Source organism: Crocodylus siamensis, chromosome 4, assembly GCF_052110815.1.
Source record: "Crocodylus siamensis isolate JL-2025a chromosome 4, ASM5211081v1, whole genome shotgun sequence".
NCBI classification, from domain to species: Eukaryota; Metazoa; Chordata; order Crocodylia; family Crocodylidae; genus Crocodylus; species Crocodylus siamensis.
In genome coordinates, this window is record NC_143398.1 from 153,378,417 (window position 1) to 153,393,189 (window position 14,773).

At 45.9% G+C, this 14,773-nt stretch overlaps 1 protein-coding gene across 2 annotated transcripts; it reads left to right on the top strand.

Annotated features, from left to right (window-relative positions):
- Positions 1–1,014: 1,014 nt before the first annotated feature.
- LOC149866818 (checkpoint protein HUS1-like) lies at positions 1,015–14,121 on the top strand. 2 transcript variants are annotated; one of them, XM_090044259.1, is made up of 9 exons: positions 1,015–1,315; positions 4,424–4,551; positions 4,911–5,087; positions 5,761–5,868; positions 7,909–7,983; positions 10,690–10,767; positions 10,987–11,086; positions 11,506–11,637; positions 13,811–14,121. In XM_090044259.1, the coding sequence occupies exons 1-9, from the start codon at positions 1,264–1,266 to the stop codon at positions 13,891–13,893; spliced, it is 933 nt and encodes a 310-aa protein (XP_089900385.1). In that variant the 5' UTR covers positions 1,015–1,263; the 3' UTR covers positions 13,894–14,121. The 2 variants fall into 2 exon arrangements, with proteins under 2 accessions (XP_089900385.1, XP_089900386.1); XM_090044260.1 differs by lacking the exon at positions 10,690–10,767 and having other exon boundaries at positions 1,022–1,315.
- The last annotated feature ends 652 nt before the right edge of the window (positions 14,122–14,773 follow it).

Consider the following 14,773-nt stretch of genomic DNA (forward strand, 5'->3'; position numbering starts at 1 on the left):
GGGTGGGAGGCAGGCAGCACAGCACAGAAGGGGGGTAGGAAGCAGACGCCTCCCTTCCCCCATTCATTCCCTGGTTACTGTACTGTGTTGCTCTATATGAAGTTTGCTTTTCTATTTGAAGCCATCCATAATCCTCTTCTCTTGGTCTTCTGATTTTTCCCCAGGCCCTCTTTGCCACCACCTCTCTTTCAGGTTGCACTTCCAGCCCTGCAGTGTCCATTCTTTTCTTTTCTTAAAGACATTTTTCGTGTCCCAAGCTAAATCAAGTCCAAATCCATGAGTCGGTCCAGAACCATAAGTGGCCCTACAACTGGCAAACATCCTCCACCCCTACCAGGGGCTTCAGATGTTTCCAAAGTCTTTTGGCAGGCATCCTGTGTGCAGGCTTGTGGTTCAGATGCCCCCAAGTTTTGCCTGCCATATGGTTGCAGGAGCAAGCTAGGGAGGAGCCTCCCATTTCCATAAAATGGGCATTAAGTCCTAACTCACTGGTGATGCGTAGGGGGTGCATGCAACACCCTGAGATTGGCAGTGCACCCCTAACAGCGCCTGCAGGTGATCGCGGCTTGCCACCGCTGGCAGGGTCTGTGGGTGGTCTCCGACTGCTGCTGGCTGCTGCCACCGTTGCTAGTGGCATCTGCAGGTGGTTGCCGACCGCTGGTCAGCACCCGCTACCCGCCCCCGTTGCTGACCCCACTGTGGCTGCCTCCAGGAGCTCCCTGCTGCCACTACCACTGCCTCCTGCAGCCAGTCAGTCGCTGTGTCCCCCCAGCCTATGGGGGAATGCGGCGTTCATGCCCCAACCCCTCGGCAGGTACTCAACCACGCCAGAAGTTATCCCGGAGAGCGCCTAAGGAAACCTGCCTTCTTGGACCCAGATAGATAGCGTCCCCCCTTCGATTATGACTACAGCGCCAGAGCTATGCTGCAGCAGCGCGGTCCCAGACAGGAGAGAGGCGAGGCTTTGAGGGCGGGGCTGGGCCAAGGGTGGAGCAGCTTCCGAAAGGCCGCCACCAGAGGACGGACACGGCCCGGCAGGGAAGAGCCGGTCCAACTCGGCCCCCGCCCCAGAGCTGGTGCGAGCGAGGCGGAACATCCTAGCCTCTCGCTTTCATTTCGACGCCGGCGGGACGGAAGAGGGCGGCCCGGCGCCCCGCCGCGAGCGCGGAGCGGGCGGGGCGGGGCGTGTGGGAGCACCGCCCCCCGCCCCGCGCGGGAAGGCGGAGCTGGCGGGCCGGGCCGGGCCGCTCGCGCTCCGCCGCCATGCGGTTCCGGGCCAAGATCCTGGACGTCGCCTGCCTCAACCACTTCACCCGTGAGTGCCCCGGGGTCAGGCTTGCTGGGGGTGCCCCTACGGCGCCGGCCCCCCGGACTGCTGCGAGCGCCCCTCCCCGCCCCTGCTCGTGCAGGCCGGGACTGACGGCCGCAGCACCCTGGGGTGCCGCGAGAGCCTTTGCGGGGTAGCCGGCGCGCAGGCACGGCTCCCAAGATGGGTGGCCGTCAGAGAGGCCAGTCCTCTCCCCTCTTGGTACAAAACCCACGCCTTTACCCCCCCTATTTTTCTCTTGAAGAGAAAAATAGAGGAGGGAAAGGTGTGGGGTTTCGCATCCATAGAGGACAACCGGACTGGCCTCTGTGCCCTGCTCACAAGGAAAGCCCCGACGGTTTCCAAGTGGAGTCAATGGTGCCCTGCCCCGCTGCGGCCTTCCTGAGCTCGGAGTTGCTCTGTTCTTTCATTGCCGTCCAAAAAAAGGATGAAAAGCGGCTTTGTTGGGCTAACATCGAGCTTAGTTGCTGCACTGGTCTAATACTGGAGCCAAAATGCATCGCAAATGGCAGTGTGTCGTGGAGGGTGTACCCCGTCCACATGGGGACAGGGCTCCTTACCAGAGCCTTGTAGTTAGCGAGGATCTCGGCTACATGCCAGCTTTGTGGAAACTCCTGTGGTTAAGGGTCTGTAGGTAAGGTCCTACAAGGAGAGATTGAGGGACCTGGATCTCTTCAGCCTCTGCAAGAGAAGGCCGAGACAGGATCTAGTGGCCATCTACAAATTTGTCGGGGGGATGCAGCAAGGAATAGGAGATGCTCTGTTTACCAGGGCACCCCTTGGAGTAACTAGGAACAGAGCAATGGCCACAAACTGAGAGAGCAGATTTATATTAGACATCAGGAAGAATTTCTTCATGGTCAGGGTGACCAGAATCTGGAAGGGGCTCCCAAGGGAGGTGGCACTCTCTCTCCTACCTTGGAGGTCTTTAAGAGGAGACTGGACAAGCACCTGGCTGGGTTCACCTGACTCCAGGGCAAGAAGGTCAGACTCCATGATCTACTAAGATTCCTTCAAACCCTAAATTTCTATGAAATCCATGAAACGGGAGACTCTTCCCTAGCTTGCTCCTGCAGTGGTATGGCTGAGGGCAAGTAAAATTCAGGGGTATCCAAACCCCAAGCCTCTGGGTTTGGGCCTGCATGTAGGATGCCCATCAAAGGATTTGGAAGCATCTGAAGCCTTGGGCTGAGAAGTCTGGGGGTGGAGGATACTTGCTGGTAGTATGGCCACGTATGGCTTTGGAACGATTCAAAGGATTTGGAACTGGTCTGGCCAATTTGACCTGGAACATGTAAAATTATCCAAAAAATATATTAAAAAAAAAAAAATTCCCAAGGGCACCCTGAAGTCTAATGAACAACCCTCGCGTCTATAATAGCTGAGAAGTGCTGGCCTGACCCTGAACTCCCTTCCCAATGCCAGTGTTTTTCCTGCAAATTAAAAAATGCCTCCTAGCAAGGGCCTTTTTTTTTTCTGTTCTGCTCTCTAACCATACATGTCACTGGCTGGGGGATGAGGTAGTTAGGTTATTAGGGGAGCCTGTTTGGTTTATTTTTCCCCTCCTTTAGGAAATCTAAAATCAATAAATAAAAATTCCAAAACCCTTCCTTTCACATGACTTGCTCTTTTTCACTCGAGAGTTTTGAAATCCTGAGGGCAGAGAGAATTTTCCAGTCTCCTCCACTCTTTCCTCTCCCCCCAGCCCCAGGTGGCATTTGGATATTTACCTTTCCCTCAGGTGGGGTGGGAGAGAGGCAGTGAGTACAGCCCCACATGGGGGGGCATGGGGTTAGATTGCGGAGAAAGACTTCCATATGAACTAGTCTAGCGCATCCCTGTGCAGTGAACATTTGTATCATGAGCTAGGGGTGTCAGTCTGAAGACCTAAATTTTCACTCTCAAAATGTCCTTTGATGGGCACAGTAGGACATGCCACAAAATTGGCATTTAAAGTGGCTTAAATGCTCTTTTGCACCGCTTAAATGGTGTTGTTTGCACATTCGGCAGCATATTTCGCTTTAAATGACTTTGCTACATAGCAAGATAAAACACCTCCAATGTGTTTTAGTTTGCTACCTAACAAAGTGCAACAGTGCATGGTGTGCTGGAAGCTGATGTACTCAGGGCTTGGTGGGCCCTGCGCAGCTCAGGAGTTGTGGGACCTGGTGGCAGCCTGTGCAGTCAGGCTCCACTAAAGGAAAAAAGCAGCAAGCTTGATCTTTTTTTTCCCCCTTTCCCCGGAGCCTGCCTGCCTGCCTGAGCAGTTTGGGGGCCTGGTGCTTCCCTCTGTGGCTGCAGCACCCCCCGGGACTGCCCAGGTTGGGTGCCAGTGGGCAGGTGCTGCCTGGGGGCCCCCTGCACAGCTTAGGGACTGCTCGGCCCACTGGCAGCTTGCCCCCATGCCTGCTGCCAAAGAGGCAGGTAAAAATCTGGCCCCTACCCTTGTGTACATGCCACGGGGGTTTAGTTCAGTTTAATTCTGCCAAAATTGAAGTGGTGTTTTTAAAAACCTACCGTTTCAATTTAGGGAGAACTAAACTGAATTAAACCCCTGTGTCTTGTACAAGCAGCCAGTTAGTTCTTTAAACCAGTAACAAAAGAAAATACAGATATTAATGATTAACAAGGTGTTTGTGTTCAAATCTGCAGGTTATAATAGAAAGGTCAAATTTAACAAAAGGCGGCCTTAATACAGACAGGTGTCTTGGCATTTCTGTAACTGAAAGGACACCCCAAGGCTGGACATCTTTTGGAAGCAGTGCAAGACCTTCCTATAGTGGACAGACACTTAGCGAACAAAGCTAGGTTGGGGTATTGTTTGGGGCACTTCTGGTTTATGCTGGTGCTTGTCTTGTTTTCTTGTTCCTTCTGTTTCATAAGCTATTCTGTTCTCTTATTGTAAGCTGCCCTGAGCCTTTGGTGGGAAGGTTGTTACATCAATTGAGTAAATAAGTAAACAGTACAGAGCAGAAGTTTCAGCTTGCCATTTGTTTATTTCTGTCATGCTCTTTCCTATGGAACTGCGAGCCTCAACTTTATGAACATATTTTTTTCTCCCGTGCTAGAAGTTCCTTAATGAACCTTTATCCGTAGGTGTAATCAACACAATTGCCAAACTAGCCAAGACCTGCACTCTGCGCCTTACACCAGACAAACTTTATTTCATCCTCACTGACAAAGTAGCAAACGGAGGGGTCAGCATGTGGTGTGAATTAAGTCAGGTAAGTGCCAGAAAATGAGGGTGAAATCCCATCATATATAAACACTTAATATTTTTCAATCTTTGATGAACCTGTGCAGTTAACATTATAGGTAGTGTTTCTTGCTGTCTGTAGAAGTAGGAACCTGACCTATAAACACTTTATGGGATTGATTTTATTCCCAATTTTGCAAATGGGTCCATTCTTTGTGGATCCTATATGTGCACGAAGTCTATTTCTTATAGAACATGCATATGGAGCAGAGGGAAACTTTGGCCTTTCCACATTTGTTTCAGAATTTAAAGATCAGTACTGTAATTCTGCAAACTGTAACTTGCTCTGTTTGAAAATCTTTCCTTCTCTCCTCTTGCCTTTTTAAGGGAAACTTCTTCGATGAGTTCCAGATGGAAGGAGTAGCAGCAGAGCACAATGAAATTTATTTAGAGCTGACACCTGAAAACCTATCAAGAGCTTTAAAAACAGCCCAGAATGCTAAGACAGTGAAAATCAAATTGACTAACAAGCACTGCCCCTGCCTCACGGTAGCTGTGGAACTGGTAAGAGCAGAAAAGATTTTTTAAATGATTCCTGTGACAGTACATGGATGTTCATTTCTGTGAATTGTTCCAAGTAGTCTGAAAACAACAACCTGATATTGGTAGGACCTTGCTGCTTTTTGTGCTTAGAAAGTACCTAGCACATTGTACAGAGTACTGGGATGGGATGGCAACAAAGATGGGTAGAATACTGCAGAATTGAGGCTGCCTTTCCACACTTGTTCTGTTAACTGTTCACAAAATTCATTATTAATTCACTGGGCCCTATCCTACCTGATTTGTACCTGGTAGATTCCCATTGAAATCACTTTGATTGTGTAAGGGGAAAAGACAACATTTATCTTTTTCAGTTTGTTTTATGCTTTTTTCTCTTTTTTCTCTTCCCTTAGACCTGCCCATACTAAATTTGGGCATGGCACTATGTTGTACTAGCATCTTTTGATTAGAAGTTCTTAAGCTGTTTTACAGATACTAATGAAGTAAGCTTTGCAAAAGCCCTGTTAGATAAAAAAGTATAATTATTTCCTTTTAACCTATAGAAAACTACAGTATTTTGTTTAGGCCATGTCAAGCATCTGGTGGGACAACGGTTAGAAATCTCTTCTCCTTAGCTCCAAAGCCAGTGCTCCAAAGCCAGTGCTTTAACCACACAAACTAAGTGTTTTCTCTCCAGCCCTCCTTAGCAAGCAGTAGTCGCATCGTGACACATGACATTCCTGTGGCAGTTATTCCCAGAAGACTGTGGAATGATTTCAAAGAGCCCAGTGTACCTGACTTTGACGTAAGCAAGTATTTTTTGAGTCGCTCTTAAATGCACAAGAGTTTGGGTAAAACGCTATAAGCTGAGTATATGTAGTGTATAGCAGCTGAGAGAGAAAATAGAAAAAACCCAAATTTTACATATATTTTATTTGCATAGAGCTGTTCACCATGTCTGCTGCAATAGCTGTGTAAAAAAAATGTAGAGACAAAAGAAGACTAATAGAAAGTGCTTGTTTTGAACTCATACCTTGGCAGTAACTTGGATAAATTTTGTTCTGTTACTGCAGATCAACTTTAAGGAAATTCCAGTGGGTCCAAAATTAATCTGGGTTTACATTAGCATAAATAAGGAGAGATATTCTTCTGTTTTCCCTTTTGATTCAGATGTAGATATGTCTTTATTATATTTATAGATGTTTGTAGATGACACCAAGTTAGATGGAGTTGCAGACACTCCAGAGACCAGGGCTAGGATTCAGAATGACATTGATAAACTGGGGAAATGGTCTAAATCCAATTGGATGAAACTCAACAAAGAGAAATAGAAAGTCCTGTACTTGGGACAGAACAATCACATACACAAATACAGACTGGACTGGCTGGGCTACAGTGCTGTAGAAAAGGACTTAGGGTCACAGTGGCCCATAAGCTGAATATGAGCCAACAGTGTTCTTGTTGGAGGGTGTGGGGGGGTCAATAATATTCTAGGATGTAGTAATAAAAGCATCACTTGCACATCTGGGAAAATGATTCTTTTACTATATTTGGCACAGATGAGACCTCGCCTGAAGTAGTGTCCAGTTTTGGGCCCCTCACTTCAAGAAGTATGGGCAAATTAGAACGAGTGCAACAGAGATCAGTAAAAATCAGGAGAGGTCTGGGAAACCTGATTTTTAAAGCTAGGCTTAAAGAACTAGGGCCATTTAGTTTGGAGAAGAGAATGTAGGCACTGACTTTTTTTTTTTTTTTTTTTGGCCGGTTGGTGTTTGCAGGCATAAAAAATAACAAAACAAAAAACCCCTGGCACTTTACTTTTAACTCAGCACGTTCCAGCACTGAGCCCTGCACATGCCCGGAAGAGGCAGCATGTTACTTCTGTCTCACTCTGCATTGTTTGTAAAGATTGGGAACTTCTTTGGGGGGTGGGGTTTGGCACTTTTATCTACTAGCTTATTGAATAAGCTTTAGTTAAAAGCATCAAAAAGTCCCGTTGAAGCGCCTGAACTTTACAGACGCTGCAGAGCTGGGTTGAAGTCATGCACTGCTTCCAGTAAAGCATGTTTTTGGGGCTTTTTTTTAACATCTACAAGGTGCTCTGTGGGTGTTGAGCACCCACTGTGTTTTTTTTTTTGGTGGGTGCTTGAGCCCCGAAGCACCAAGGATTTGGTGCCTATAGAAGAAAAGACATCATGGGGGAGGGAGATTTGATAAGTTATCAAATACATGAAGGGTGGTTATATGGAGCATGGAGATAGACTACTCTCTATGGCTGCAAAGGACATGACAAGGAGCAATGATTTTAAATTTGTATCAAGATTAGGCTAGGAAGAACTTTCTCACTTTGGGGGTGGTTAAGCTTTGGAACAGACTACCTGGAGAGGTGGTTGAATCTCTATCCTTGGACATTTTTAAGAACAGATTAGACAGGCAGTTGACTAAAATGGCTTAGAGAGGGACAGTTATGCTTTGTACAGGGAGCTAGACTAGATGATCTCATGAGGTGCCTTCCAACCTAATCTGTGGTTCTGCAGCTAAGAATGTCCCTGCCTGAGTTCACATGAGAGCTTATTATTTACTTAAAGAAACTGTAGCTCTTTATTTGGAGAAACTGTTTGGGCTTGCTGTTCTGTGGTTGACTACAAAATAAAAAATCATTACATACTAATGTGTTACCCTGAAACTTATGGGATTGTCTACTAGCAATAGTCTGCTTTTTTATGCACCAATGATCTGAGAAGGCAAATCTGTTTCTGTAATAGTCTTCCCTTTTGGAATATCATAGCATGACATTGTATGCTTTATTTATAATTCAGTTGATCCTCCACCCCTTTTTTTATAGGTAAGTATTTACCTACCAGTGCTGAAGACCATGAAGAGTGTTGTAGAGAGAATGAAAAACCTCAGCAATTCCATTGTAAGTTACAGCTGACCTTCTAATACCTTGTAAAATATCATAGCTACTTCCCAGATATTCTGAGTAGTGATCCATAGTTTCATAGTTTGTTTGTAGGGTCGGAAGGGACCTGAGCAGATCATCGAGCCCGACCCCCTGCCATGGCAGAAAAGAGTACTGGGGTCAAATGACCCCAGCAAGGTGCTCATCTAGCCTCCTCTTAAAGACCCCCAGGGTAGGAGCCAGCACCATTTCTCTTGAAAGTTGGTTCCAGATCCTAGCCACCCTGACAGTGAAGTAGTGCCTCCTGATATCTAGCTTAAATCTACCCTCTGCCAGCTTGTGACTGTTATTCCTGGTCACTCCTGGTAGTGCTCGGGGGAACAGGGACTCCCCCAATACCTGCTGGTCCCCTCTGACTAGTTTGTAACAGGCCACTAGATCCCCCATCAGCCTTCTCTTGTGGAGGCTGAATAGGTTCAGGTCCCGTAGCCTCTTCTTGTAGGGCCTGCCCTGCTGCCCCCTGATCATGCGAGTGGCCCTCCTCTGGACTCTCTCCATGTTGTCCACATCCCTCTTGAAGTGTGGCGCCCAGAACTGGATGCAGTACTCCAGCTGCGGTCTGACCAGTGTCGCATAGAGGGGGAGTATCACCTCCTTGGACTTGCTTGAGATACATCTGTGGATTCATGCCAAGGTGCGGTTGGCCTTCCTGACTGCATCCCCACACTGCCGGCCCATGTTTGTCTTGGCATCAATGATGACTCCAAGATCCTTTTCTGTCTCTGCACTGGCAAGAAGGGAGTTCCCCAGGCTGTAGGTATGGTGCTGGTTCTTCCTCCCCAGGTGCATCACCTTGCACTTGTCAGTGTTGAATCTCATCCTATTGTCATCTGCCCACTCCTATAACCTGTCTAGGTCTGATTGCAGCCTATTCCTCCCTTCTAGTGTGCCTACATTCCCCTACATCTTAGTGTCATCAGCAGATTTGCTTTTTACCCCCTCGTCCAAGTCACTGATGAAGATGTTGAACAGTGCGGGCCAGAGGACCGAGCCCTGGGGGACCCCACTGCCCACATCCCTCCAGGTCGAAAATGACCCGTCCACCACCACTCTGGGTGCGGCCCTCCAGCCAGTTGGCGACCCATTTGACTGTGTAGGTGTTGACACCGCAGTCCCCCAGTTTCTTAATGAGAACGGGGTGAGAGACAGTGTCAAAGGCCTTCCGAAAGTCCAGGAAGACTATGTCCACTGCTACCCCTGCATTTAAGGATTTGGTGACCTGGATTCATCCTTAGGTTGATTTCTGTCTTTAAAGTGAGATGTGAAATTGAGGTCTTCAGTATAGTCGGTTTGAAGTTTGCTAGTGGATTGGTATTCCATCCAAAAATGGCAGTTCATTTAACCTGAATGTTTCATTTGACACATCTCAGGTTTGACAACATGACTGCAAACCCAAGGCAGATTCCTTAGGGGACCTGACTGGATTGCTGGAAGGTCTACTTCAGGACTAGTGAGTAGGGTCCCTAGCTGGCAGACCATTTGTTAGTAGATCTACTCTGAAGCTGTCGTTACCACTGCTCAGTTTTTGTTAGCAGAGAAACTGATTTGGTCTGACTCAGACAAAAAACATATTTCAAGAGAACAAAATGTATTGAAAACTACATGTCATTTTTATTATCTATCTGTAGTCCTATGTGGGTTATAAGAACAGAATGGTTAACACTAGTCTGCTGTAACACAAATGCTGCAAATAGTGTTAGTGTGCCTAAATTTACTTGTGTTTGTAGTCTTAGTGGGTTCAGTGTAACTATTCAGAGGCACAAAGCTAAGCATGAATGTATATGTCCAGAATTTGGTGCTTAGTACTAACCATACTATCTGCTTAAATTCTTTTTGTAGCATTTCAACAGGAAATTTGCATTTCTTGTTTTAAATGGTTACACAGTGTTGCTGAGCATCATTAAAGATGCTGGGTTCCATCCCAGAAGTGGCGGTCTGTCCACATACTTGTATGTCCTTAACTTGCTTCTCAGGGATGTTACCTGGCTAAAGTATTATTTTTCAAAATGCTTTGACACCATCTGAGGCAATGTGTTCTAGAATTACCAGGTATTACCAGCAGAGTAATACCTCAGAACTTTTAATTCCATGATAACAAAAGAATGACTTACAATGTTGATGCTTCATGTTGGAGATTCCAGCATTTTTGAGGTATGACAGTTATCACTACAGAAAGGTCTCATCAATGTTCTTTGGCTTTCAAAAAGATAAAGCTGTCTGATGTTTCCACGTTTACAACTAGAGGTCAGTATTGCTTTGTTAGTAAAATCGCTATGATTCAGTGTTGTGAACAGGATCCGTATGGTAGCAAGGATTTTTGGAAACTTTAAGTAATAATTTTTATTGACTTGGCACTTTTCTTTGCAAAGGATCTTGTGTTTTGTTGAAAACTCTGTGTCTGATACCCCACATCGTAGCCACTGACAACACTCCTGTAGACTGAAGTGGTGAAGAATCAATCAGTCCTCTTGTGCAGTATAGAGATCTTTTGCTCATAGCTGACTTAATCCCCCCTTTCATTTCTGAATTTGTTTGGCACCTAAACAACTACACAACAACTGTTAGCTCTAAAAATACTGATAAGTAGTCAATCTTTTTGCCTCTATGCAAAGAAATTCCATATTTTTTTCCTTTTTTTCTCCTCTTGTATCCCTCAAATATTAGTCAAGGAAAAGAAAGGCATTGGGGAAAGGCATTATCAGGAAAAGAAGGCACGATAAAACTGAAAACTGCCTTTCAAAAGTGAGTTAAGCATGTATGAATCTAAGCATGATCAAAAGTCTTCAAGGCTTATGGATTCAAGTCACTTTTGAAAATGGAATTTTAGTTCCTAAATTGCATGAACATTTTTGCAAATGTTATCCATTCTGTTAATAAGGTAAGGTGCTGCCAACTGCTTGAGCTGTACTTTGTTTTATTTTTATGGGTAGGCAAAATGAAACTTATTTGCTTGCATTGCAGGTGATTGAAGCAAATCTAAATGGAGAAATGAATTTAAAAATAGAAACTGATTTAGTGTCTGTTACAACTCATTTTAAAGATCTAGGGAATCCTCCATGGGGTAAGTTGTCTCATTTTGCCCTATGAAACATTCATTTTCTCTTGTTGCTTAGGTTTTGGCATTGAGAACTTAAACAGGGAAGAGCGTGTTAATACCTGGAGAAAGTAACTCTTCATATATGTAATCAAACATTAGAATGATCCAAGAAAACTATGTTATTTCTCATTCTTTTCATGTGATTGAATTTTAATAGAGTAACGAATCATGGAAAAGAAAGCAAGCAATCTAATAGGAAACTTTTTTTTCCAAAGAGGATGCTTCTGAATTTTGTAGGAGACATGAGTTTTTTTTCCAGAAAAATCAGTAATTCTGGAAAGGAGAATCCACTTAAATATTTGCCAACTAGTATTGTACTGTTCTTAGTCTGTTTCCTGTATTAGTCATGAATATAGGGGTTCTTCTTTTTTGTACCATTACAGTATCAGATGGTGATTCTCAAAATTCTACTCAGGACCGAGATCCAGAAACCATGGCTGAGGCACGTGTAGACATCAAGAAGCTCCAGCAGCTTCTTGCTGGGCAGCAAGTAAATCCTACAAAAGCCTTGTGCAGTAAGTTCACCAGCTCTGTCCTCAGCAGAAACTATTTATCATCATGCTTACAAAGTGCACGACAAAATATTGTAACTTGCTCAAACTGCCATGTAACCTTGTCTTCAAGGCTCTGTAGGAGAATTTAATATGCACTCTTTCTGCACAAATTTCACATTTTAATTTTCAAAGGCGACTGATGATTTTGGTAACCATTTTAACACCATAGAAGGAATCTGCTTATTGAAAAGTACTGAGATTTGTTTCTGAGAACTAGGCAGGCCCTTTCACAGCATCCATTTAGGTACCCAAATACCCAAAAATCACAAGCCATTTTTGAACATTGAGGCTGTTAGCTGGGATAACTCTTTTTTGTTCAGAAGACAGTGTGCAATTGGATAGTCAAAGGGAAATTATAATCTCTACAAAACGAGAGGTCCTGCTAAACTTCTGTCTCAGGAATATTTTCATGTTCAGGACTTTTTCAAATCCACTGATCATAAGGCTTACTTACTGATGTGAAAAAAACTGCTTTACTTCTGGCTCAGCACGCCCTTGCACCAAGCACAGTGGATGCCCAGAAGAGGCATCATGTTACATTGACCCAGCTTGCCCAATGTCTGTATAGATCATGCACTTCAGTGGAGCTGTTATCTAAAAGTTCAGTGGCTGTCAACCGGGGGTACGCGTACCCCTAGGGTTACTTAAAAAGGTCATAAGGGGTATGCAGAACGAATGAGTGGCCAGGAGTGCAGCCTGGCAGCATGGAGCAGCCAGGTTGGTTGGTAAGTCTGTTGTGGGGGAAGGGCCGTGGGGAAGGAAGAGGCATGGGGGGACCCCTCAGTGAGGGAGGGAGTGGGGCTGGGGCCAGGAGCAGAGGTAGGTGCTGCCCAGCTGGGGTGGGTTGCAGGGGTGGGTTGCAGGTCGGAGCTGTGAGCGACTTGTCCGGGGTGTGTGGGAAGGGGGAGCAGCTTCCGCTGTTGCGTGTACCCCGGGAGAGCATGGGGGCGTGTGCCCCTGGATCTGCATGTGGGGCAGGGCAGGGTGCTGCTGCAGGCTGTGGCGGGGCTGGTGTTGGGCTCTTCCCAGTGGGGGGACAGGGCTGGGCTGGGCTTGGGGCAGGTGGCGCTGGGAGTGGAGCTCTGCGGGGGGGGGAGGGAGGGGCTGCAGCCACCCCAAAATTCACTGTAGGGCCCCACCACCACCACCACCATGGCAGCACCGCCACTGCCCACCTTGAGTGTGGCCCCAGACCAGCCCCAACCCAAAGTGGCAGCCCACCCTGCTCCATGCACAGATCTAGGGACACAGCCTCCCCATGCCCTCCTGGGGTATGTATGGTGGTGGGAGCCGCCCCTGGGACCCTCGGATGAGCCGCTTACAGCTCCATCCCGCACCCTGCCCCACCCTGGCTGAGCAGCCATGTGACATGTGCCTCCTGTGCGCTGGCTGTGCTGCCTGCATGGTTGTGGGAGGCATGTGGCGTTGTGTGGCTGCTGGGGCCCCCTATACCCCTGGACTAACCACCTGGGCTCCAAACATCCCGTGACTTGCCCTGGGGCTCCATTAACCCCCACTCCCCTTCCCTTACAACAGGCGTACCAGCCAGACCATGATATATATTTAATGTATGTATATTTAATACATATATTAAGAATGCATTTAATGATAATTAGTGTAGCCTGCCTTATATCACATAATTGGTAACATTAAAAACAAGAAAAAATATAAAGGGATACATGAGCTGAAACTTTGAGGCAAAAGGGGTACACTTGTTAAAAGGGTTGAAAACCCCTGTAATAGCTGATTGAATCTGCTTTAGATAAAAGTGCCAAAAAGCCCAGCTGTAGTACCCGATCTATACAGATGCTGGAGAACTGGGGCAAAATAACATACTTCCTCTTCTAGTAAAATGCTATGGTGTTTTTTTCCCACATTTGTCAGCACCCATGATTTTCACAGTTACCATTAAATATATTGAGAAAAATGAGTATACTTTCAGTATACAAAAAAACCACACACCTTTTATTACATAGTGTGAAAGCTCAGGTGCTGCTCCCGGTAAAGTTGCTGCATCATAAGATGGTCTAATAGATTTCCTGTTAGGTATATTAACAGGTCAAAATCTTTTGGTGATTCATAAAAGTCATAATACATTGTGACATCCTTCCAACCAGGTTTTTTTTTCTTCCAGATATTGTAAGCAAAAGGATTGTCCATTTCATTTTGCTTCATGAAGACGTTTATCTTCAGTATTTCATTCCAGCTCTTGCATGACAACTCAATCTCAGGACTTTTCCAGAGCTGAGGCCTTGCCTACAGAGACTGAATAAACATAAAGCATGGGGATCTTTTCAGCTGCCATGCTTTGCAAGCAGGCAGTTATTGCTGCCTTATTACCCAGCACGGGAGCTTCTACCTGACCAAGTGTTTCAAGTCCTGAGAAAATGGGAATAAGCTTCCTCAGTTGTAAATGCTGATAAAGTGGTGAGTTAGGTGAAGGAGGTAACTGGTGTGGCTGTGCTTTATTGTCCCTTTCTGGGTGGGGATCTTCATCCAGATGTGGATGGTCAGAGAACATTGTAGACCACGGTGATGGTCCTACACAGTTATCCCTCTCCATCCCTTGTGTCCTTTATATATTGGTTCCCTGCTCTGATCTGAAAGTGGAGGAGAGGTGGATATTCCTACAATATATAAGGAATGATTTACAGAGCCAGTCTTCACCTGTACCGTTCAGTGTAAAATACATGCCTAGGTGTCTGAACTATTTTCTTGCACTCTGAGGAAGGAGATGGGGTTATATTGTCCAAATTAATAGTTGTTATTTTGTGAGGTTTGTAGTAAAGGGTTTTATGGTGTATGCATGTTCAAGTGATGTGTTTCCATTTGACAAAGGAGAAGCATCACACAACAAGAATGCATGGTCCAGGTGAGCATCCAAGTTTTGTCAGGTGCTGTATTCAACACAGTTACTATATATTGTCAATCCTGTGTCCCACTGCTGTATTTAGTAGTGACCCAGGTCTGCATTTCTGAGGTACAGGTGCACACTGGCCACTACCAGAATGCTGAAACCATCTACCACCAATGCCACTCTGGATAGAGGGGTCTTCTCTGGTTCAGTCCTCATTAACTGTGGTATAGAGTCCTGTAC